General features: G+C 41.5%; 1 protein-coding gene across 1 annotated transcript in view; it reads right to left on the reverse strand.

Annotated features, from left to right (window-relative positions):
- Positions 1–532: 532 nt before the first annotated feature.
- The window catches only part of HMGA2 (high mobility group AT-hook 2), a 107411-nt gene continuing 83109 nt past the window's right edge, over positions 533–24834 (reverse strand). The window contains exons 4-5 of the mRNA XM_064655766.1: positions 23058–23090; positions 533–3762 (exon numbers count right to left, since the gene is read on the reverse strand). Coding sequence (XP_064511836.1) covers positions 3715–3762; positions 23058–23090 — 81 coding nt within the window. The 3' untranslated portion in view covers positions 533–3714. The remainder of the gene's footprint in view (positions 3763–23057; positions 23091–24834) is intronic.

A 24834-nucleotide genomic window follows, 5' to 3' on the forward strand; every position in this document is an offset into this window, starting at 1 on the left:
TGCAAGAGCAAATGAAAAAGTCAGAAAAATCCTGCCCAACTTGCCTGTGACAATCTTGGGGGTGTTTGAGTTTTGATGCAGTTTCCTGAGCTCTTCAATTTGTGCTGCAGACTGTACTCAGCCACATCCCTGTGTCTGCTGCTCTGAGTACCTGCTTTTCCTAACTTAATGGCTGCATAATGGAAACTCCATGAACTTGGATGCAAACTGCAATATTGCCTAAAAAGAGAAGGCTTGTCACCTTGGTGGACTCCTGAGAGGAGGGTCTGAGATGAGGCAACAAAACCCATATCAGCCTGGCCCATGCTATGATGTTCCCTGTCTGGAAGGCAGGATTGCTGGTCTCCAAGTACATGGTTTAGTCCTTAGCTCAGCACAGCGAGTTCCAGGCCAGGAATGGGAATCTTTTGGGGAGCCTCATAAGATGTGTCCCTCTACTAAGCCCTGACTCCTGGTGCCCCTAACAGCAAATGCACTTCTTCTCAGGCATATGCCTATGGTCATGGGACAAAACAAAGGCTACTTGCATGTAAAAGATTTTACAAATTTGGTCATTGTGACCAAACTTTATTACTCATTTTATGGAACTGTGACAAAAGTTTAGGAATCAAACAACATGGGGATCACAGAGGCTATTATGTTTATTGTGCTGAACAGACTGTGATAATCCATTAAAGGAACATTTTCAACAAGCAAGCGATTTGAAGTACAATCATAGACAGCAACTCTACATGAAGAACAAAGCAAAAAGTTAGAAGATGCTCAAAAGCAAAAGTACACTGTAGTTAAACATCTTGAAGTGATTTTTTTTTTCCTGCAAACACACCTCTCTTGCAGAAATGGTAGAAGAGTTACATGTCCAGTCATAGTTAGCAGTGACCAATAACAGCAAAGAACAGTCGTATAAAATTTATCTCCCACAAAAATAAACTATACATATAAAAAAATTTTATGATGTTCTCACTGAGTCAATGGCCACATGCAATTTTTCAGTCTGAAAAAATGAGGTATAGTAGGCCCTAAGAGGTAGTAATGTGTTTTGATTGTACTACAATATATAGAAAATGTATGATTCAGTTCATCAGAGTGGTAAGTCTCTCGGAGGTTGAAGAGTGACATACACCCAGCAATTATTTCTGTGTCATCCACTGAATACCGTGGTTTTAGAAAATGCAAAAAAAACCCCTTAAATCCTAAAAGGGACTTGCTAAGGCTTGATTCAATGCCCTTTGATGTCAGCAGAATTCCTTTTACTGCCTTAAAGTGACACTGGAATTGGCCTGTTAGAGCTACTGTATAGCTAGGATTTCTCTTTTACTTAATATTAACGTGTCTAGTTGTGATACTCCGATCAGCTCTTTCTCAGCAACTTCCACTACTGAACTCTCAGTCTTTCAAGGAGGTCTGCATTTCTTGACACTGCCTCTTGGAAGAAGCCAGTAAGTAGTTATCTTTAACTGCATTTGGCTCAGTACTAAAGCCATACCAAAGGATGCCTTCCTGAGAAACTACCCCGGCCCAGTTATTAATACAATGGTACAAAGTACTGACTAGGAAAGAGAAGAAGAAGGGAAATAAAACAGAAATAGAGAAAAATGAAATTGGAGGGAGGAGAGAGAGAAAGAAGGAATAACAAAAGTCAGAGAGGGGAGAATAAAAAACCTCTACATTAGAAGCATTTAAAATAAATCTGGCTGAAACATTACAAAATCACATATGTCTAAAATACATGAAAATACTTGTCAAGTATTTTCTTACAATCTACTAATTTTTTTTTTAAACACATATTTGTGATTGCATTATGCAAAAGCTGAGCTTGCTGCTTTCCACCTACAAAGCTTCAAGTTTCTTTGAAGGTTTTTTTTGTTAGTTTTTTTTTTTAATATGAAAGTAATTTAAAATGTGTTCATTTTCCACAAGTTATTTTACAAAAATAGTTTTGAACTAGGGATTAGTTGCAGTCCTAACCGTTTCAAACATCTCAAAACTAATGCTGAAAGTAACAAGTTCATTCCATTTAAAGTCTGGAGGTAGGTCTTTGTCAATCAATTAGTCCATTCCTTTAAACAATTCATTTGAGGTACAAACTTGGACAGTAATATTTAACATTACAGCTAAATTTTTTCTATGTCATGTAGTGTCACTGAAGAAAATTATCCCACAAACCTCTCAGCAATTCAGTACAAAAATATATTCAAGTTAACAGTACATTACACAGAAGTCTAGCAGAGAATAGGGTAAGTACATAAAACAAAACAAAACAAAAAAACCCCCAAAATCCACACAGAAAGAAAAAAACCCAAACAAATCAAGCGAAAAGAAAAACACAGTCATGCTGAAACACAAAAAAAAACACTGCTTCCTTAACTGCAAATAATGTTGAAATAGAAAGAAAGGGAGAATGCAGATACTCATTATTATCTACCCAATAAAAATTTCCTGCATTGAATGTGTATAGCAGCATGTATTTAACAGTCTGTTGAGTTATTTGTAAAAAATCAGAGGTAGTATTGAATAGTGGGGTAATATTGCATCTGGTGCTAAAAGTGCTGCTTTGAATGAAAAGATGGAGAAATGCCACTGGCACAGAGGTGCTCAGTGAACCATCCTATGTCAAAATACATTGCTTAAGGTAATGCACGAGCTTAGTTGAGGTACATGGTGTTGGTTCTAACATTGTGACTGATGTGTAATGAGGAGATATTCAATTCTTTCAAAATACTGGTACAGGGTGAGGGAAATTAGTTAAAACAAAGCAAAAATCTGGATTATTTTTGTTCAGATAAATGTGTGATTAATTTTTAGGTACCATTCTGTATGTTTTAAAACACTTTTATCGATAAAGACTTAGTCATTAATGGCATAAGAGAGTTTGGTGTCAGTCATTTTTGTTTCCACAGAGAATGCCTCGCTCTATAGAGAGCCAACTCCCTGGCTTCCTATTATCCAGGTGATAAGGGCTGTTCATTTTGTTTACTACTATTTCTGCTGATATGTTTGTATCTATAACCATACAATGTATCTTTGTCTTTCTTCCCTTTTGCAAAATGAAAGTACCATTTTCGTGTTGATTTCTTTCTTCTGATTACCAGCTGAATGAAGTGAAAGATCATCTTTCATTTTTTTCCTGAAATAACAGTAAGTCTTATCAAAAAAATAAAAAATCAAGTACAAGTCTACAAGAAGGTTACAAAAGAAAAAGAGTAGTATCTATCCTTATCTTTGGTGATCTAAAACAGGGAGTTCACTAAGTAGGGAGTGGGTTGCTGGAAGTGTCTGCAAGGCATAAGTGTTACAACACTCAGCCTTTCCTATTTCAATGCCCATTGTAATGACTATGTTACAAGTTTCTTGTTTATATGCAGTGCAGTGATGACATAAACCTGATTTGGAGCTCTTCTGGACCCATTCACCCTTACTTAGCAACTCAAACAAACTATTAATAGGAAAAAAGAAAACAGTAATTAAAAGTTGCATCGTTAATCTGTGTCCCCTTTCTGTTACAGCAGTTTTTCACTAAACCTGGGACTGTGAAGGGATTACAAAGATGATTAGTCAAATCCTTTTTAAGGTTATGTGATTCCCCTCCCCTCCCCCCCCATCCCCTTTCAGGCAAAAGTGGAAAGATCATGGCAACAGAAAGTAAGTGGTCAAGGCAGTGTCTTCTCCCTTCAAAAGACTGCTGATGAGGTAGAAATTGCATGGTGCGGTGTCCTAGTCTTCCTCTGCAGACTCTTGTGAGGACGTTTCTTCAGTCTCTTCCTAGAATACATAAATAGGAATAATATATGATAATAATATGACCGTGTATCTTAAGCTGCTGCTTCACTGTTCCCTCATGCAGCTGACAATTACCTCCTGAGCTAATAAAATGCTCTTTACAGCTGCTGTGACACCTCAAGAAGCCACCTTGGGGAGGAAAGGAAGGTACCCTGCTCTCTGATCCCACCACTTTGCCTTGCCAGGTTTTTCTTCTACCCCAGGAGACGTCAAGAAAAAGTAATCTGTGCCATGCTCTGTCATAGGTCTCCTATGGCCAGCAAACATGGGCAGCTAGAAAAGAGAAAGCGTTTTGAGCAGGTATCCAATGGTAAGCTGTTGCTCTCCTTCTCCTCCCCATTGGCCCTTTTACTGCTTCATGTTTACCTTCAGCAAGCCTGACCAAATGTGATGCTCTTATCCTGATTTTTTTAATGAATGTGCAGTACCCTTCAGGACATGGGTGGTGAACTGGGGGCAATAAACATTTATAATAAAAGGGGCTGTCAGTGAAAAGTTGTTTTTTATCAAACACTGCACATCATTGCCTAAGACAGCACATGAAAAAGATCTATGAAGAAGAGGAATTTGCCTCCTCAGCCAACTGAGACCTTTGAAGAATGACCGCTTAAAACAGCTTATAACAGTCTTCATACTTTAATAGATTTGATTTTCCACATGGCTTCATTTTGTCTGGGTGGCTAACTGACACAATTTATAACTCTCTTCCTTTCCCAGGCCACTACAGTACACCATTCAGAAAAGCTTGCCTTAAAGCTTGCCTGCCTTATGCGACCAAACTTCCATTCATTAGTGTTTGAAACACCTCAGCTGTGAAGGGCTCCTAAATGCTACCATGTGTGACACTGCTGTGGAGGAGCAGCATCAAGGAAAAACACTGAGCTTTAATCACAGGCCACTGCTCACTGCAATCTTCTTTCATAAGGTTTTGACCTCCCCCCCACCTCACTGCAAGAAAAGGCTGAAAAAAAAGCTGTAAATCCAGGGAACAAACATAACTATAAATGAATGGATGACAGCTTAAAAAATATAACCATAGCAGCATCAAGCCATGAGATTTCACACTGGTTTTGTTTAGTCTGCTTTGGGTTATGTGGGAAAAGTGAAAAGCATGAAGGAAATGCTCCCTCCTCTTCCTTCATGCCCCCACTCCTGCTAAAGCTTGGGCCTCAGATATTCAAGCCAGTAGGTTTATACCTCTTGACTAGGACCCAGGCTGTGACCCTGGGGTACTATCTTGAGCACCAGACACAAAGAAAGATGTAGCATGATCAAAGCCATGGACAGAGGAAAGAGAGCAAAATCAAGTGCCAGCTGCCCTATGACACTGAATTTTCAATTAATACTTAAATTCCAAAGGACACTGATCTATCACAAGATGAACAATTTCTTCCTCACAATAACTTTTGTCCAGTTGTAGCAGGTTATATTCACAGTGCTGCAAAAAAAAAAAGATCCCCAACTCACAAAATGATCAAGTGAATTTTACTCTGTCCCTGGTGGCATGGGGCTGGGGGGGGATCTGAGCTCACACCCCATTGAATCCAGTAACTGTTACAACATTTCAGTCAAGAATAAAAATCGTATCTTCAGACACCTAACAGAGGGCTGATTTGGGCTGCATGTGGAGAGACAGTGCAAAATATGTTGGTTTGAGCCTTGGTAATTCAGAACTCGGAATGATCGTGGAAAACCCCAGCTTTGCCTCCAAGCCAAGTATTTCAGTTAAAAATTACAACTGTGGGTTCTGTGCTCTTATAATACAGGTAGACATGTTTTGATATTTGATGATGATCACATGCTTAATTTCTTACAGCACTGTGGTCAGCCCTGAGCCTCTGATTATTGTTTCCTGGAAGGCAGCAACACACGTGTGGGAACAGAGTGGCAGCTCTCTTTGTTTTATGCTTGGCTTGTCAGGAGGCTACTGAAACCTGATGAACTCATTTTCCATGAAGGTAGACTTCCAATCACAGTGTAAGAAGGATGGGGGAGAGGCAAAGTATGTGGAAGGACATACTTCAAAGCCAAGCCAGGGTGGCCACAAGAGAGCTCTTTTTAGTTAAAAAGCCATCCACTCTAGTGCTTTTTACTGTGAATCTCACAGTATTTTTTTTCTTGTAGCCCTGCTGTAGTGACAAAGGAAATTAATGAGAAGCTCTTCCTTCATGCAATGTTCATGCAATGAAGGCAGAGTTGCTCTCATCTGCATACGTGCATGCAAATGTGTATATCTGCAGTACCTTGAAGAATGAGAAACAAAAAATTAAGATAACCCACCCAAATATTTAAATAATAAACTAATTATTAAAATATATTTGAGACTGGCAGATTTCAAATTCACATCAGTCTTGGGAAAGACTTCTTCATGAAGAAAAGCTGTCAAAGGGTTCAGATTGTTGTTCATTCCTTGCAAAAGTCCAAGATAGCTCAGTTACAGATGAGTGGTTTTAAACCAAACTATCATGTAAGTTTCTTGTCAAGACAACAGATGGAGACATGATTGCTGCTCTGAAGTGCTTACAATTCAAACAAAGGGATAGTACCAATCAGACATATATGCATGGAGGGAGCCAAAGGAAGAGGTCAGTAGAGGAACTGAAAGAGAAAATACAAATGTATAAGGCAGGAAAAGAGAGGGATTTTTTGCACTTGTGAAAAACTGGTTGCGAATACCAGAAGGTTGTACAGCTGTGATCTTCAACCCACTCTCTAGCTCTACAGCACCCATACGCACACACACTTCCCAAAGATGGAGGGGGCTAGGCGTTTTGAGAACTGTGCAACCTGTGGAAATTGAAAACCAGCTCTGTGCTGAGTCATTTCAGTAAAGTGCATTGCTTGGCAGTCAGGCACTGGGCACCTCAGGGGAAGGATGCTTTAGCATCAGTAGGCACCCTCTAGGAACTTACAAGTCATCACAGATCCCCGTCAAGGTTGATGGTATAACCATGTATCATAGGGGATCCCTGAGTCAAAAGTTGAAGGAGGAACTGGGGCGGGAGTTAAACACTTTGTAAGTCCAGAAATGCTTCTGATAAAGTTGAAGAGAAGGGAAAAAATTAGGAAGGAAAGCATGGTCATTAGACCAGATATCAGAAATCCAAGTCACTCAGTCAGAGCATGATAGCCATGCAGAGCATAAATTCAGCAACACCACAAGAAGCTTCAGCCACAAAGCAAAGGTTCCAGGTTACATGGCAGCCTTAACTCAGGTTGTTCTCTCTTTAGTTGCATTCACTGTAGCATGGTGACATGTTAATTGAGCATAAGTCAACCTAATTTTGCCTTGAAGGGCTACTCCCCTGGTTTTTTGTTTTCTGCTGCAGCAAACTAGCAAGAGGCTGGGCTAGCAGACTGCAAAGAGAAACCTGAGAAAGCTACAAACCATGTCGAATCCAGCTAACAGGGCTGGATGGCCATGGCCATAGCCATGAAGAGCTCAGAGTGAATAGGATTAACACCTAAAGGGCAGAGTAAATACTCACATGCATAGCTCAGGCTTTATTCTTGCTTCTAAGACAATATCTCAGGTGACTTCCTATGCGTCTGTGTATACATCCTCATACATGTATCCTCAGGGACTGATTGACACAAGGACCTGCCACAGAAGCAGTTTTACTTGGCGCATACTGTCCTTGGTCATCCAAGGGTGCCATGCATGGGTATGTTTATCCTGAGTTGCTACAGGTCATAGCATGATATTGTATGACAAACTGCAAGCTAGCACCCTGAGATATTTCCACCCTTAACTGCTATAATTGCCCTGTCAAGCAGGGATGATAGGGAGCTGGTGTTTCTCCCAAAACAGAGCTGCAAGGCAGCTTTCTCCAAAGCTCCTATGTGCACAGATGTTTAACAGGTCTTTTCTTGAGCGGTATCACTGGCAAGGGGCTGGCAAATGAGGACACTAGCCTGGACCCTCAACTCTCACATATGTTGGACTCCAGCAGGAGGGAAAGGACATATGTTTTGCAATGACTCACAGAAGGTATCTGCCCTCAGAAGGGCTACTCTGTGGGGGACTGGTACTGTTGTAAGCCCTGATTTAACAGTGGTGAAGGTAACCAGGAGGCAGGACAGCAGGCTTCAGTTATGAGTACCTATTTGGGCTTGCCCAACACACGATTTTAAAATATGACAACCTTGGTGGCATCTGGTTGCCTGATTATAGGAGCCTGAGGCTGTTTTAGATGCCCTGGATATCTCATCTGGTAACCAGCAGATAAGCCAGAAAGGTGCTGGTCTCCTGTGCAATGCCCACCTGCTCTGTGTGGCTGCCTGTGATCCCTGCAGACACTCAATGGGCACAGAACAACTGTGTTAAGATTTGTGGATCCATGAACCCTCTCCAGAGCTATGAAGTTCCATCTCTGCTTTATAAGTTTCTCCACTGTGGAAAAACAAAATGGTGTACACTGCAGAAATATGCAAAGTGACAACCACTAGCACATGCACTTCACAGGTTCCTGGGGTGCATTGAGAAGAGTGTGGCCGGCAGGTCGAGGGAGGTGATCCTCTCCCTCTACTTGGCCCTAGTGAAGCCACATCTGGAGTGCTGTGTCCAGTTCTGGGCTCCTCAGTACAAGAAAGAAAAGGAGCTACTGGAGATGGTCAAGCAGAGGGGAAGAAAGATAATTAAGGAACTGGAGCGTGTCTCTTATGAGGAGAGACTGAGGGAACGAGTCCTGTTTATTCTACAGAACAGAAGACTGAGAGGGCATCTCATTAATGCATATAAATATCTCAAAGGCAGGTGTTGAGAAGATGGTGTCAGGCTCTTTCTGGTAGTGCCCAGCAACAGAACGAGGAGCACTTGCTATAAACTAAAACACAAGAAGTTTCACCTCAGCATAAGAAGAACTTCTTTACTGTGAGAGTGATAGGGCACTGGAACAGGCTGCCAAGGGAGGTCATGGAGTCTTCCTCTCTGGAGACATTCAAAACCCACCCAGTTGCATTCCTATGTAACCTGCTCTAGGTGACCCTGCCTTGGTAGGGGGTTGGACTAGATGATCTCCAGAGGTCCCTTCCAACCCTAACAATTCTGTGATCCTGTGATTCATTCCTAAAGCTCAGAAGTGGCACCATCTAGAACAAAGCTGTGCCACAAATGATTGTATTTAAACTTCAGCACCTTTTCAGGTCAAAGTCACGGCCTGACACCAAGATCTTCATTTGGTGATCCACATTTTGGTGGTGCAGGCTATTTTTCTGGAAGTACAAGCAGCCAGCCTAATGACCTCAAGAACAGATATACTTAGTTTGGTCTTTGTATGTCCTCTGCGTTCCTTTTTCTGCTGGACTCGCACAAAGTGGTTACAACAAAACCTGATGAAGAGACAATTACTGGTGTTTAAGAGAAGCATTCCCCAACCTGCAGAAGGGTAACTGGTATTTTTGTAAAAATGTTTGCTCTGTTCTAATACCCTGGGGCAAAGCTTTAAGAATAATTGTCTTTACCCCATGAAACTCACTGGCAATTCAGCTGCAATTCAGTTTTTTCACCTTTTGCTCATGAATTTCCGAACTGCAGATTTAAAAATTAGAACCCATTTTGTGAAACGAACTTCAGGATCATCGTAATGCTGCATGTGGAGCCTCTGAATTTGTCAGAGCTTTTATTTTATAATGAAGTATTAGCTATTGGCACAGATTTTGCTCGCTGCTTTCTAAGCCCAAGAGGGTAAGCTTGAATAGATACGTCAAAAAGAACTGCTGACAAGAGCAACTTGCAAACTGTGGACCATTGTCTGCTGTTAACTGCTCTGAAATCCACTGGTATGCAAGCTAGTATTTTCAGAGAAGACCCTGAAATACAGGGATAGGAACAGATGGCTTCTATAGCAAATGCAGGGGCCCGGACTCTGCTCAGCTGAGACACAGTGCCATCCCGATGGCTCCACAGCCAATGCACCAAACTGCTGTAGAAATTCTTACAGCACTAACACTCAGAGTGCTGTTTCCTTTGTATGAAGCTTAGGGTGGGATCTGCTGCTTTGAGCTACTGTACTCTCTGCAAAGCACAACAGAGAGCTCAGTGACAGTATCATTCAGCAGTAAGGCAAAGTTGAATTCAGAAGCTGGATTCGGAGCTCAAATTGTTGCAGATATACTTCACATATCACAACGTATGCATTTATTCAGGCAGAAGAGATCATCATGACCATATACAGAAAAGGCCACACAACTCTTCTTACTGCTGGATTAAAACACAATTTTAAGGAAACTATGTCAATACAGAAACTCTGCATTCAAACACATATAAGTAAACCAGCCCACAAGCAAGCAATTTCTGTGCACTGCAAGTGCTAGTATGGTAGGAGCACAAATTCTTTACCTTGGTGGGTAACAAAACAGTTAAAAACTCTGCTCAGGGTATCTGAGATACCCTGCCCTCTCTCAGCACTGTTTCTGCAGTCATAGACTAAGGCATGGGACAGCCCATGGTATAGTGAGCAGGCAGGTCCCCCTGAGGAAGTAAAACTTTTAGTACTTAAATGACACTGAATATAAACAGAGAGACAAACAGAGAGATGGCAGACGGTGGGGCAGTTTTGGGTTGAGATTTAGGGACTGCAAACCAATATTCTTGCTTTAAATGTTTAAGTTCCTATGACCCACTTTGTCACGGATTTGATCATAGCATGAGTTCAATATTTAGATACCAGCAAGCAGCTGCTACTTAACTTTACCGAAGCCCAAATGCTTTTTGGTGGGCATGTTTAGAGCTGTCTAATGCTCTTAGGAGCAGTCTAAGGGATAGCAACTGTCTTTAAGGTCATTTTGACTTAGCAATTTCCTCAAAGTTTTCACACTCAGGAAGGCAATCCATAACAGACAGCAAAATTAAGAGTGTGCATGAATGCAATAGCACTGGTTTGGATTCAAATGTAGACTTATTCTGAAATCCCCATGCTCTCATTTGAAGTAGATACTTCAAGCTGGGTTTCCTCTCTTCTAAGAGGAAGCCTCCTCACTAAACTGTTGTGTATAGAGGACGCATTTTCTTCTGTTGAAGACACTCCACTTTTATATAAATAATCAAATATTCTGTTAAAGACAGAAAGGGAGTAGAGGGAATAAAGCAAAAAACTGATGCTGTCCTGCAGGTGACCAGCATGTGCTTTTTGAGCTGCATAGTTAGTAAGCAAATTAAGTGTGTCCTCTCCTTTTACTGCTGGAATAGCACTGCTTGACTAGCAAAAAGGCTGCTCATGGGGATTACTGGATAATCCACATCCCCAGCTGTTGGAGGAAGTGAAGTAGCTGAGGCAGACAGACTGAAGTTGCTGGGGCTGTGCTGGGATTCAGCTGGTTCAGGTCAGAGAGAGTTACCATCCTTGCACATTTAGAAACCACTCCTACAGATCCCCTTCCTCTTCTGGAAGAAGTGTCTCACCAGGCTTGGCCAAGTTTTGGTCCTTAAGCAACAGGTTCAGGCAACTGGAGGGGACCAGGACACTGTGCAGGAGGATTCTCACAGGACAGGACAGGACAGGACAGGACAGGACAGGACAGAACAGAACACTCCTCTTTAAGTTAGAACAGCTTATTTTAAATATAGATTCAAGTATCTTCTTCCTGTTAGGTTAAGGGGGAATCAAAAACATTTCTCTATCTCCTAGCTTATCTCCCACTAGGAGAACTGTTTGATATAATGGAGTGATAATGAGTCTCTCTGGTTACTTTGATAGAAAGGGCTTATCTAACACAGGATTTTTAAATCCAGGAGGGTTTACACTGAGAACTTCCAGAAACAGGAATTAGGCTGCCTGACATTTAGATATCCTAAAAATTACCTGCCTTGGGTTCTGCCTCTCAGCTTCTCTTACAGATGGGCTTGAATGAACCTCAGCTTCAGGTGTCCATATTTGCCATGGATTTTAGAGCAGCCCTGAAGTTAATACAGCAAAGAAGTTTCTGCAAGGCAGCAGGTCGCTCAGCACCAAAGCTTGTGCGGCTGAAGCCTTGAAATTGAGACTCAGCTGTCTAAATTACGTCAGGCCAGATTTCTTAAACGCGTTTTGGCATCTGAGTAGAGCAAGTGCCTTTTTGACCTAAGCAGGTCAAAACACTTTGAAAAAAATCTGTTCCCCATGTGATTAAAAGGAGACTGAAAATCTCCAGCAAAATCTCAGTACTGGTCAGAAGAATTTTGCAGGAAACACCATTTAAAGTCTGCACAGGCCTAAAGAGAAAATGGTGCTTGAAGCAATTGCAAGTGCTATGCTAACACTGACAGAGACGTATTTTGTCTTGGAGAGCTTCAACTCTACAAGATACAAACAGTTCTGGTGGGAAGGAAATAAAATATTAAGAAAAAGAAGGCAGTGGTGCTATTAGAAACATATACAACTGAGCTGGACTAACCCCAACTTTGAGAAGCTGCTCTTAAAACCTCTTGTGGAGGCTTAAACTGTAGTGGTAAACTGCTCTGCATTCACAGCCAAAATCCAGACTGAAGCATAAGGCAAGCAGAGGCTCTAATAATAGTCTCTAACCACTAATATGTATAGTCCATAATTAGATGAAAGAGCAAAAGACGACGGATGCCAACCTTTAAAAATTCTTAGACTTGTCTAGTTCACTGAAATGCTGTGGGTGACTGCGTTAGCTCTGCTTTCTTGTGGCACTGAAGATGGAAAAGCCCAAAAGGATACTGGAGCCCCTACAGGTAAACCTGTAGGAGTCTGCCTTCCCCCTGAGCCTTTGAGGTACTCAAAACAGCACCAGTTTCTGTGCATATTTTATGCTGAATGACAGAGGAAAGACTACAGCAAAGGTCTCCCAGAATGGAGTAGGGAAACACTAGTAGAGGCTTTGAAACTGAGGTCAAACCCACATCGTTTAGGTTCTGCCCGCCCCCCCCCCCCCCCCCCCAAATTTAGAACATGAAAAGAAAAATAAAATAAGGCCTGTTCGATTTTGATTCTGCTTTTCTTCTCCCCCTAAAATCGACCACTGGTTACAGACGGGAAGCAACTGCCAAAAGTTATTCACCTCCAATCCTTTATCACTTAAAAAAGCATTGTGGCTCTGCCCACGGAGCCACTGGCAACAGCAGTTTGGGAGCAGCTATCTATCTGCAATTATAAATAATAAAATAAAGCGTCTTCCCTTTTGAATCCCAGCTGAGAGATTTTGTCAAGTGATCAAACTTGTCTGAACCTTGGAGTAGCAGCTTTGAAGTAATAAGAAAGAGATTGAAAACTTGCAGCCAAGAGCCGCACACACCTCATTAGGGTCCAGACATGCGGGAAGGCCGAGCAGCAGCCGCCGGGTCCAGTCCCAAGTACCCACTGGAAAGGGGCTGTGGGAAGGGGAGATAAAAGCGCCTTTCACACTGGAAGCGCAACGGTGACATTTTTATGAACGCCAGCCCTGAGGCTGAGCGGCCCATGCCATGCTGCCGCCCACCAGGGCAGCCCTCAGCAGGGCAGGGCACGGGGCTCTGCTGCCACTACCATCATTGCTCTTCCTCTCCCTGGCTTTTCCTTTCTTTTTTCTTTTCTGAAGGAGAGATTTGAATGTACAGGGCTCTACCTTGCCAGGGCCATTCTCAGAAAAGCCCTCCAAAATGAGAAACATATTTCTGAAAGACAGCAAGCTCTACTGAGCCGATTCAGTACAGTTCACATGAGACTTTCTGGTGTAATTCAGAAAATGATTTTTTTTCTTAAAAAAAGTGCAAACCAAAACAAAAACAATAAAGCTTAACAGACTTGTTAAATGCTTTTAAAAATATCTGAAGAGTTTAATCATGGATCTTGCCACACAGACACTGGCAAGGCTGTGTGCTTCCAGCAACGCAGAGTATTTAACTTTGAGAACTGAAGTTCTGGGTTTAATTTTCAGTTTCAGACTAAACAGCAGGTCTGCAGCAAAAGGCAGGCGACAGCTCCTGAACACAATGGGTAATGGAAATGCTTCTCTTGCAAACTTTACTGATTGTGTAACCATGGAGCACCTCTTTGTGCAGACGAAAGCGCAAAATCAGAGAGGTTTGTGTTGGTTTTAATAAACTCCCCCACCCCTTCTCTTTTTTTACTGCAAAGAATTCAGCTGCTATTTTATTATGTAATGCTGCAGGCTAAAAATATAACCCTAATTTAAGCCACCCTGCCAATAAATCTACAAATACCAGGTAATCAAAAAAGGGTAGCTATGGTTTAATGACATACTCTTCTTGTCATCTTAATACCTTCAACTGCAAAAGCATTTAGAGTGATGCATTTAAAGGTTTTCTCCAACTTCTTGAATATCTCTACACAATCTGGCGGAAAGGGTGAGAAAGTTTGGTCCCTTCTCAGCATAGAGCAACAACCCAACTTTTTGAGCTTGATCTACACAGTGTCCTGCTACCACAGGACAAAGCTTTTTCTTTCTCTAGGCAAGACAGCCTGATTCAAAGTGAGTGAAGCTGTCCAACTTAACAGACAGTGATTATTTCATTTTGATTATAGAACCTTTTATGGGAATTTCTTTTCCAGTTGATCACATCTATATTCTATAATCAAATCAGAGAAGGTATCCTGGTGAAAACGTGCATTCAAAACATGTTTTCTTTTAGGATCAACACAGATTTACTGTAATTTATACCTCAATGCTAATCTATTCTCCTCTTTCTAAACATAAAAAAATACTAATACAAATTACAGTTAATGCCTCACTATATAACAGAGCTCTCAGGAGACTATTAAAGCAATGTGTGAGTCCCCTAACTTACTTTAACTGTGTCTTTGCTGTTCTGATTTCAGTTTCCAGAATTTGCCTCAAAATAAGCATGGGAATCAGGGAAGGGGAAGGGGTAGAAGCCATTCACTGCCCTGAATCTGATATCTCCTCAGTCCTAGAGCTCACATGTTCCTCCTTCCTTCCTTCCAGATTCAAGTCTGGTTTCAATGGAGCTCTCATTTTTCTTCCCACTAATCCTGCCGTGAGATCAACCACTGGTAACTCTGTGAGAAATTAAATACCAGGATGTGGGAAATCTGAGATCTGAATTCAGGCAGAATGCGGGTGATTCTTTTTTTTATTTCTCTCTTTCTCTTTTCCCATGGTTGCTGTGTGTCAAATAACTCTTCAAACCTGAGATCAGAGATCAGCCCTGAACAATGTGACTACACTGACAAAACAGAGGCAAAGCAAGATGTACACTGGCAATATTATATCCTTTTCTAATATATGCAGCAGTCACTTCTAAAGTGAGATTTCAGCCAACATTTTCTGAAAACATTCTAGCACTTCCAGAAACGTCTTACAGTGAGATCAGTAGCAGAACTTCATCATGGTGACGCTCACCATCTGCTGGAGCAGACTTCATAAAGAATTTAACATTTCTTGCATTGGGATCCCAATGAAAAAGGATCCATGAGATATGGATCAACGCTATGATGATGCGAGTGCCATGAGATATGGATTAACGCTATGACTATGCGAGTGCTACAATGCCCAACAGTCAGGCAGTGGTTTTGAATAGCTTTTCTCCTTCCTCAGTCAGGGAAAAGCACATTTAGTTATTTAGGTCCTATAATGATGAACTCAAAATGCTTACAAACTGCCCAAAGGTTTAGATCCTTCATGCACTGCTCATGTCTGAAAACCACCTATGTATTTCTGTAGCCTTCAATGTGAAGTATCTAGGAGAATAATTCTCACTGCATGGTCTCCTATGAGGCTGTGACACTCCTATACTTCTTATTCTGTCTATAAAGACAGCAACCCCATGACTACAATATCCAATGAGCAATCTATGACCTGAACAGTCCCCCAAAGAGCAGCCAGCCTATCACAGCCTGTGCTTGCCATCTGTGTTGCTTCACTCCATCACAGCAGTAAGGAACAGTACAGTGAGAGCACCAACAGAAGTGACATGGGATAGAAGCTCCACCAGGAAAAAGATTTTAAAGTGTCTGTCATGATTTTGTTTCACACTGACTATAAATCCTTCACCTGAGTGGTCCTCTCTAGACTGCAATGGAGGAGGCATGCTCATAGCTTCAGCCTATCCCCCCCCGCCTTAATGTTTGGCACACGTGTCACAAGCGGACAGGCTGATCGAGGAGGCCAGATGTCACCCCGGGGTAGCATGGCAACACTGATTTCAAGGAACTAAATTCATCAAATTCCACAAATGCCCTACAGAGAACTGACAGAGTAGCTGTGAAATGCTTCTTATTTTTCTATTCCAAGACTGTTATTCAGGACAACAAGCAGACCTTGTAAAATTCCCCAGATGTCAGGGAAACCCCAAAATAAAATATTTGCTTCTTATTACTTCCTTCCGAAACATGTTTAAATATGTATATCAGTTAATAAGGGCTGAGTATACTACTCTTTTCCCTAGTCAAACTTTCATAGTGCTGGTATGCAAATACTGTAACTTTCTTAGCAAATTATTTAACAAACAAAAACCTATTTTCATAGGTCTTAACTTTGATTTTCTTTGTATTTATCTCATTACATATGCACCTCAGCATACCTCATTTTTAACATAAAATTTGCAACAGAATTTATACGGCCCTGAAATGGAATGGCAAAGATGGAGCAATTTTCAAGAATGGTTACACAGGAGGTTTGTTTCCCTTGTTTTTCGGTGCAGCAATGAGCAAGGATACAGCCCTTGAGTATCTGTTAATAATATTTAAGTCAGGAAATATGGCATCTTTCAGTGACTTCAGCTGGATGTGGAGGATTAAAAACGATGCTGACTGTTAAAAATGCAGAGCCTTTATGAAAAGCTCAGGAACCAAGCTCTCAGCAAAGAGCACTTTCTTCCTGCACAGCCTTCTCACGCACCTCATCTTTACTAATTAGCATTTTGATTATTTTTGTTCCTATAAGTCTGCAGACTGATCATTCTAGTATTTTCAACTTTCTGTATATCACTCTGTAAATACCTTAAAGGAATCCAGATTTTCAGAGGATAGCCAAGTGCTGCTGAGAATCTTGTATGTCTGTGAAGCAAGATACCCAAGTGTTAGCAGCACTGACTCTTGCTACTCTTGAAATCTCTGCCAAAATACGTAGTATGTGTATGCAAAAATAGCACTGTTCAATTTACACTTGACTGACATTTTTTAAACACTGCTCAGCCATGTTCCTCAATGGTGCTTCCCAAGTACACACCACAACCCCTTCTCTTCTGGCTATTATTAGTGAGACTTCAGTTCATGTCAAATCACAGCCAAGTTCTGAACTGAATGGAGTACTTGCATAAACACCTTGCATAGCCACAGCCATGGGGTCAAACACAAAGCCACCCTGTCCATACACATCACCTGCCCATCTTGGGCTCCTTCCACAAGCAAAGAGAGGGGAGGGAGGAGGTGGGGAGAGGGTGAAGAGGAGCCTTGCTGGCTTAGGGAAGTGTTTTAGTTTACCCCTTCCTCCTCTAGCCTTCTACCACCAAATTTTTATGAAGGTGATTTTTATAAAAATGATCCTATGGTTACAGTGTTCATTGCATGACACTGTACTTGGTGGCAAAGTCTTTGTCATCCCAGAACTGAGAGATCACTATGTACCTACCCACTATTAATAAACTATTAAAATCCAAAAAAATTTGCCTTATAGAGCAGCAACCTACCTCTTCAGATCACTGCATGTCTTTCCAACTTTTGACTCTTTAAAAGTGACTGAGTATCTGAATATATTCCTGTTCTGAAGGGTATTATTTTCCTTTTCTTCTGGTTTTATAATATCTCAATTTTTAAAATTTATTTACAGCCAAATTTCTGGATGCAGCCATCTCTAAAATGTTACTCTATCATAGCTATGTAATAAATGACAATCATAAATACTTACAGCCTTGGGTACATGAGTCTTACAATGATTTGCGTATTTAGGCATAGCCTCATTGAATTACATTATTCAGAGTCTATTCAGAAGTTATGTCATATAAATAAGAAAGTATTTGCTGTCAGAAGTATGTGACATCCCTTTCTAGGCCTCATTCTTTAGCCCAGGTTAGTGCTCCATCTGTTCGTAGAACTCGTAATTGCATCTTCTATATTTTCCCCCAGATTCTTTTTTGTTTTATTCCAAAAACCTGCTCTTTTTTTTTAAAGGCATCAGACAAATTATTCAGTCTCTTCCTGTCATAATAAACTGATTATAAAAAAAGAAGACTGAATATGTCTTCCTTTTGAAGTCACGTCATGCAGTTGCCACCATTTTGCCTTGAAAAGAGAAAGAAGGCAAGGATGTAAAGCCCAGTACCCTCCATGAGATTCCATTTACTGCATCCATGAAGAAAGCAAGAGGCTTTTCTGATTTCCCATGCTCCACAACATACACTTGCTCAGCCTGTGTTCACATGGTACCAAGAACCTCCAGTACATATAAGATGGCCCCTAGTGCTACCTTGGGGAAAACATTCAATATTTGCTTAAAAAAAAAAAAAAAGGCAATAATGAAAGAATGGTAACTTTCAGAGGATGTTCTGGAATGGCCTATATAACACATATGCACTTATCTTATGCTAAAGTACAAAATTCCATGTACTATTGGAAAAGCAAGTTTTACCCCTCTGGGATCTGAATTTCAGGAGTTCCCCTGGGAACTTTCTGACTCTCCATATCAGTAGATACAAAACAAGTCCACAACACACAACACAGCTTGCTGGATGCAGTGGGAAGGGCAATGAAACCCCAGGGCACTCGGTCAATTTCCAGGGCAGAGGTTTTTCAATATTTCTACAGTCAAGGCTCAGTGGAGTAAGGCTGCAGTATTCCTGGCTTGGCAGGACACAGGGTGGCCCCTTGGACAGTGGCACTCACTCTCTTGGATGTGTATGTGCACCTTGCTTGGGTGCAAGGAATTTACCATCCTGTCAGTGACACTGGAAGCTTCTTTTCAATCTATGGAAGTGGGTCTCGAGTACTTCTACCACATATCTGTCTGAGATTTCCCAGAAGGGAAAAGGCTAAATTCACATGTGGTGGCTAGCACGTAACAGAACGCCTGAAGCTTGTCCAAGTGCAGATTTATTGCATGGCAAAGAGAGGGGATAAAGTATTTGAACCCTAGGCCTACTGGCCAGGGTATCCCAGCACACTGGACCTGCCACACAACCATCATGGGTCCCAGGCTCAGCTCTGCTCACAAAGTCTGTGACTTTTGGGCTGCATATGAATGTGCGAATCACGGATGTAGCTCCTGGGCTGCAGAGTCTGTCTGATGCTTTCAGCATTTACTGTGTCCTACATTGAGTAGACATATGTGATGGGTGCAATTTGAGGTGTATATATATTATGACTAATTAACATGTATAACTTTATTGATACCAAGATTGAGAAATGAGTAGCAGCAAAAAATATAGCAAATCTGCATCTTCTTTCCTATACAAAATAACACTTTAAAATGTTTATTCTTGTTGGGATTTGATTTTTTTTTGATGTTGTTTTAAAAGCATCTACTACATTTTGCATTAGGTAGAGAAGTATACTTTATGTGTTCTTTTGGCGTACACTTTTTTGTGCACGCTTTTCTATGTACACTTTATGTGTACTTTTCTGACTGATACAATATTTTTTCTGATCTATACACTGTCCTGCCGACCTGGTATGCTGTCTTTTGGAATCAGATATTAAGGATCTGTGAGGATCTGAGATTTTAACAGATCTCCGAAAGAGATTATAAGATTTTCAAAGGGCTGTTCTACATGCACAGTACTTCTTCTTTCCAGAAATGATAAAAATAAAACATATCTTGTTTCCAGAAAACTTTGATAGCTTCAATTATGTTTCCATAAAAATATCTATTTCCTTTGTATTACTTAAGAGTGCAACTCCCCCATATAGCCGAGTCTACAGCTGCTACAAATTGCCTAAAAATGAGGAAATGGAGAAATTTCTACTTGGATTGTTTATTTTCACACCTTGATAAGAATATTACTACATCTTGATTGTAAAATCTGGCTCTACGTTCTTTGGGGACAGGGAAGATTTCAAAGAGTATTGTTTTGAGATTTAGGCAAATATTTATGTGGAAGTGCTAAACCTACCAATGTCATACAGTCTGTCTGGCTATTTTTTCTTCATTTACTCAAGTAAGTGTGAGAGTATGCATCAGTGATCACCACAAAGATGTGTGTAGACTACAGTATTCAAAGGTTTGTATTAATTATATAGGTGTGCAGCTTTCCAGTGGATTTTACTGGTGCTATTTACTGTCTGTCTGGTGGTAAATTCTGAGAGCTCCGGGAATGTTTTAAAGATACTGCAAAACTTTATACAGGCATCTGTATGGCCCCAAACTGGACAGCAGATATCCATAAAGAGATTTAGAGCATGGCAGAGCCCTGCATGATGCTTAAAATCTGGGAAATGGTTATAGGAACAGAGCTGTTTTTCATAAAATGAGAATTTTATCTGGTCCTACTGCTTCTGTATTTTAAAAAATTACACAAGCCCAAGAGATATAGATGCTAGCAGCAATAACAAGAGTAATGGTGATGTACACTAACGCTCATGGAAATCTTTGAGAATACACCTACAATTCAAAGCACATGAGAGCACTTGGGATGAATCCTGATCAAGAGTTTCTGCCACTTGTACCAAGGGAGGCTTACCATCACACAGCAGTTCTTGACTGTAACCTCTTACAGTCCCCAATAATGAAGACAGGATACATTCCTAACTTAATCCAGACTGCCACATGGTAAAGCCATCTGGGAGGATATTTTGAAGGAAACAGATGGAAAAGGAAGAGGTTGCTCTGAATGTAGTATAAGATTTACATTATCCTCCATGAACTTCCATGTAGTCCCCATGTTTACACAATTTATCACTATTTCCTCAGACAGCTCAGATTAGGAAGCCTGCATTAGCTCATGTTCTTGTTGTTAATTCTCAGTCTGAACCTTCCTACTTTAAAGGGAAATTCAGTAGTATAAAAAGAAATCAGAGAAAGGCAACAAGACTTGAGTGAAACCCAGCAGCACGAAGTTCCTGATCGTCTCAGGAATTACATTGTTTTACCTCTCCTTCTTTCAGCCTGAGGACAACACTGTCATGGGCATTTGCTCACAATAATAATTTTTGTTCTCTGCCATGCACCTATACCAGCAAAGCTGCAATTCTGTGCTACCATAAGCATGGGAGCAGGGTCTATTGATACCAGGAAGGGTTAAAGACATGTCAATAATTTCACTGAACGTCCTTCAGGCCAAGGATTAAAAAAAAAGAAATGTTCTTTGTGTAAAGACATGGCTTAAAAATAATTTTAAAAGTGTTATTTCACTACTCAGTTGCGACAACTGGAGAATTGTAAACAGCCTTCTCTCTCTTTTCATGTATTCTTCTGTGCCTCCTTGCTTTCTGCACAAACACTTCCATTATTAATGGGAATGCCAAAGGACTTTCTTTTCTCTCTCTCTCTTTCGGTCTCTGACCACAGAGATGCTGCCAAGGCACTGCTGCAGGAGCGGTGGCATCCTGGTTGAAACACGCTACAGCATCCCCACCAGAATCAGTGCTTCAGCAGAGGGACAGGAAAATTCATACAGGGAACACCGGTGCTTTGGTTCAAGTGCCTATGTCACTTTGCCACCAATTAAATCTGTCATTACTTTGTTCTCCTACCAGATGACAGAGTCCAGGTCCCCTCTTTGTCCTCCTACACCCCAGACCAGCCTCAGTCTCTGGCATTTCTTACTGTCTTGCACTCAGGCTTGCACGATTATTGTTCAAACAAAACTTGCAGGAGTAATGCCCAGGGATCTTGTAGACTTGGTGACACCACACAGGCCATTGGCAGCAATGGTTTCTGCCAGGCTAGGCTTCAGGCACAGCCACCAACTCTAGATCCCTTCTTCCTGCTGACCCCAGTGATACGTACTAGAAGAAAAGGCAACACAAACAGCCTCCCGGGAGTCTTTGCCTCCTGTATTTGGCCTCCTCTGCACAGCAGGGTTTAAGCCTCCGAGTCTCTCAGGTGCCACAGAGGAGATAGCTGGCTTTGTGCACTGGCAGATTTACTATCATGTTGTAACAGGAACAGCCTGATTGCAGCCATAACATTTGAAGGATATAAGCGAGACCAGGGAGGGGAGATATCTTTTATTAGAACAACTTGTGTTTTGAATTGTGTGGTATAGTCAGAAGGTTATACACAGTGAGTCCCTCGGAACTTACACTGTGTTTCTTGCATAAGCTGGCCCAATAAAAGACATTACCTGTCCTTGCAAAACTGACCTTACTTGAAAGTACTACTACATTCACTCTGTATGTTATGTCCACCATTCAGAGACACTAACCTGTGCATGGATTCGCACTGCTGAGACTGTCTTGATTTCTTTTGTAGAAATCTGATTCCTGCACATGCTTTGGAGAATTACATCATTTTACCCCTTCAACTTATGGTTAGGATGTTTTCTGTTTCTTATGTAACAGATCCTAATTCAGATTACAGTGGATATTACAACAATATACACTGTACAATAATGTATTAAAACCATAAGGTGGAAAAGTGAAAGTATTATTCCCTTCTGAAAGCAGACCTCTTTCCAGAAAAGCTATGGACCCCTTATGCTCCTGACTCAGCAATCATCCATCTGCATGGAGATACAGCAGCACAGCCCATGGACTCTGGAGACCCAAGGATGGACTTGCTCTCATGCCCACAGGCTTTTCTGCTGCTGCACATGTAAAAGAGTGCTAGAGTTAGGTTCTTGGGGTTTTTAACACAGGGCAGACTGGGAAAAGAAAATGAAGATGATTGTAACTGCAGTGTTTGACTGGTTTCACCTTGTGGCTTGCATCTGTCCAGAGTGTTAAAGAAGAATAATACCATCCAATACAAAAAATTCAAATGTGTTAGTCTTTATGACGGATCCAGTCTAGTTACAAAGTTCAGTCTATTTTATTTTGTGGATTTAGGGAATCTTTAGACCAATGGGGAGACTGGTTTTATGCATATGCCCCTCCTTGCTGTAATGCAGTCCCCAGCTACCTATGTTCAGGATACACAGAGATATCTATCACATACTGGACTCACACCATGGAGGTGTGCATGTGTGTCTGCATTACCATTGCAAGGTGAGACATGCAGAAAGAGGACAATTCTAAGCAAGCACCATCCACTGCTTCCCCTTCTCTTTCCCAAGGGCCATCACGTGAATTGCTCTGATGGTTGTGCCTAGCAAGCCAACAGCTTTCCCCCAGCTCATACGACTGATGCATTTCCCTTCTTTCTTTACAGTAAAAGAGACCAGCTGAAATACTAAAAAGCTATTTTACTTAGTCTAAAGAATTTAAATTAGCTTTTCTTACCTGACCAGGCTTCTTTTGAACCACTTGTTGAGGCTGAAAAGTAAAACAAAAGCACAGTGAGAAACAAAATTCCCTGAGAGCACTTAACCGTGATTTCACAAATGCTAGGAAAAATGTTTTCAGCAACAGAAATAAAACACAGGCAAAGCCCACATTCAGAAGTGGAGAAATGTACATACCCAGCTCTCACACCCAGCCTCTCCTACACCTATCTTGCTCTGAAGTAGTTCAGATTACCATGGAAAAAGAGGAGTATGTTAAGTTTGTATCATTAAAACCAAAGTGAAGTCCAATTTAGCATGTTACATCTTTCAGTTCTTCTATGGTACTGCTAAATTTCCTTTGCTGTATTAACTTACCAGACCATGGGAGTGGCCTGATTTTGTAACTGTATTTTTTTGTCTACACTGATGCTGTTCTCTCTTAGGACTCTCTCTCAGACATGAGTGGAGTGTCCTGCTGTGGGGAAGCCCTCCCTCTTGGTCATGAGCACAGCTGGGGCACAGCCTGGACAGAGAGGTGAAGGACACATAGCCCCATTCCTGAGCCATGGCTTCCCACATGACCAAAGCCATCCCTGCCAAAATCAGGAGGCTGGGGTGGGCAGTGGTTCCAGCCCTTGGAAGCTCTGGTTTCAGACCTTTGCATGAAGGTGATGCTCATGTGCTGACCCTCCTTGAGCCTACTGACGTGATTTTGGGGATGCCCATCCTCAGGCAGGTTGGCTGTATCCACCTGCCTATGCAGGACCTGGTGCCCCAGTGGTTCCTCAGCAAGTCTCCCTCCTGGCTGCTCCCACCCAGGACTGGGAAACATGGTCCTTACATGAGTCAAGAGACCCACCAAGGTGCCAGTGTACTTCATCCCCACCTGGGGGAGGAGGAGTACCAATTAAGGAACAAATACAGACATGCTTAAAATCCACTACCACTACCCACATGATGTGATGATGCTTGTGGGTGCTAGGAGCAGCATGGAACAATAAAACCACAGATGAAGGATGAAATCCTGACACAGAAAGAACAAAAGAGCTTTTCTTACTTCAGAGGGGTAAAGCTCCTGCCTACCCCCCTTCCCTGCACTGTTTTCAAAGTCTATGAATCGCACCCAATGATTTTCTTTCTGCCCTTCCTTCCTGCTTTATCCCAGTCCCAGCCACGATTTCAGTGCCTTGCTTGGGCAGAAGCCAATATGCTGTCCCTCTGCATGGCCAAAAACCTAATTTTCATGACAGTGTAGTAGGACATAACTGGAATATTTCTGAATAAGCAGTTCAATGTAACTGGCCTTTCAGAGCAATATTTCAGTGGGAAGGATCAATGAAAATGTAAATTAAATGTAACTGATTCAATTCAGACTGCCCATCACAAGCGTCCCATTTTAACAAGAGATGCTCTGTTTATTTTCAGTCTTTTTCTAACTCAGCAGAATCCTAGTGCTGTTATACTTTTGTATCTGTGCCTCAGGCTCCAAATTCTGCTCTCAAATAAATATGAGGAAAAAAATTACATGACGGCTGGGTCTGTCTTTAAACTTCAGGGTGGACCCTCTTTTTTCCATTAAACTCCCTTGCAATGGAGCAAGTATTACCAAGGCACACGTTTTATTGATGGCTTCTCCAGGTGGACTGCAAGCCCTGAACTCGATGGACATTTGCTGCCCTTGGGCTAAGGAATTATTTGTTTCAAAGGAATCTCTCATAATTAAGGAACTTACTGAGCTCTTCTGTAATCTGCCACTAGTGCTTTTACACCTCATTTTCTTTTTTTTTGCCTGC

The sequence above is a fragment of the Pseudopipra pipra genome, chromosome 5 (genome assembly GCF_036250125.1).
Source record: "Pseudopipra pipra isolate bDixPip1 chromosome 5, bDixPip1.hap1, whole genome shotgun sequence".
NCBI lineage: Eukaryota > Metazoa > Chordata > Aves > Passeriformes > Pipridae > Pseudopipra > Pseudopipra pipra.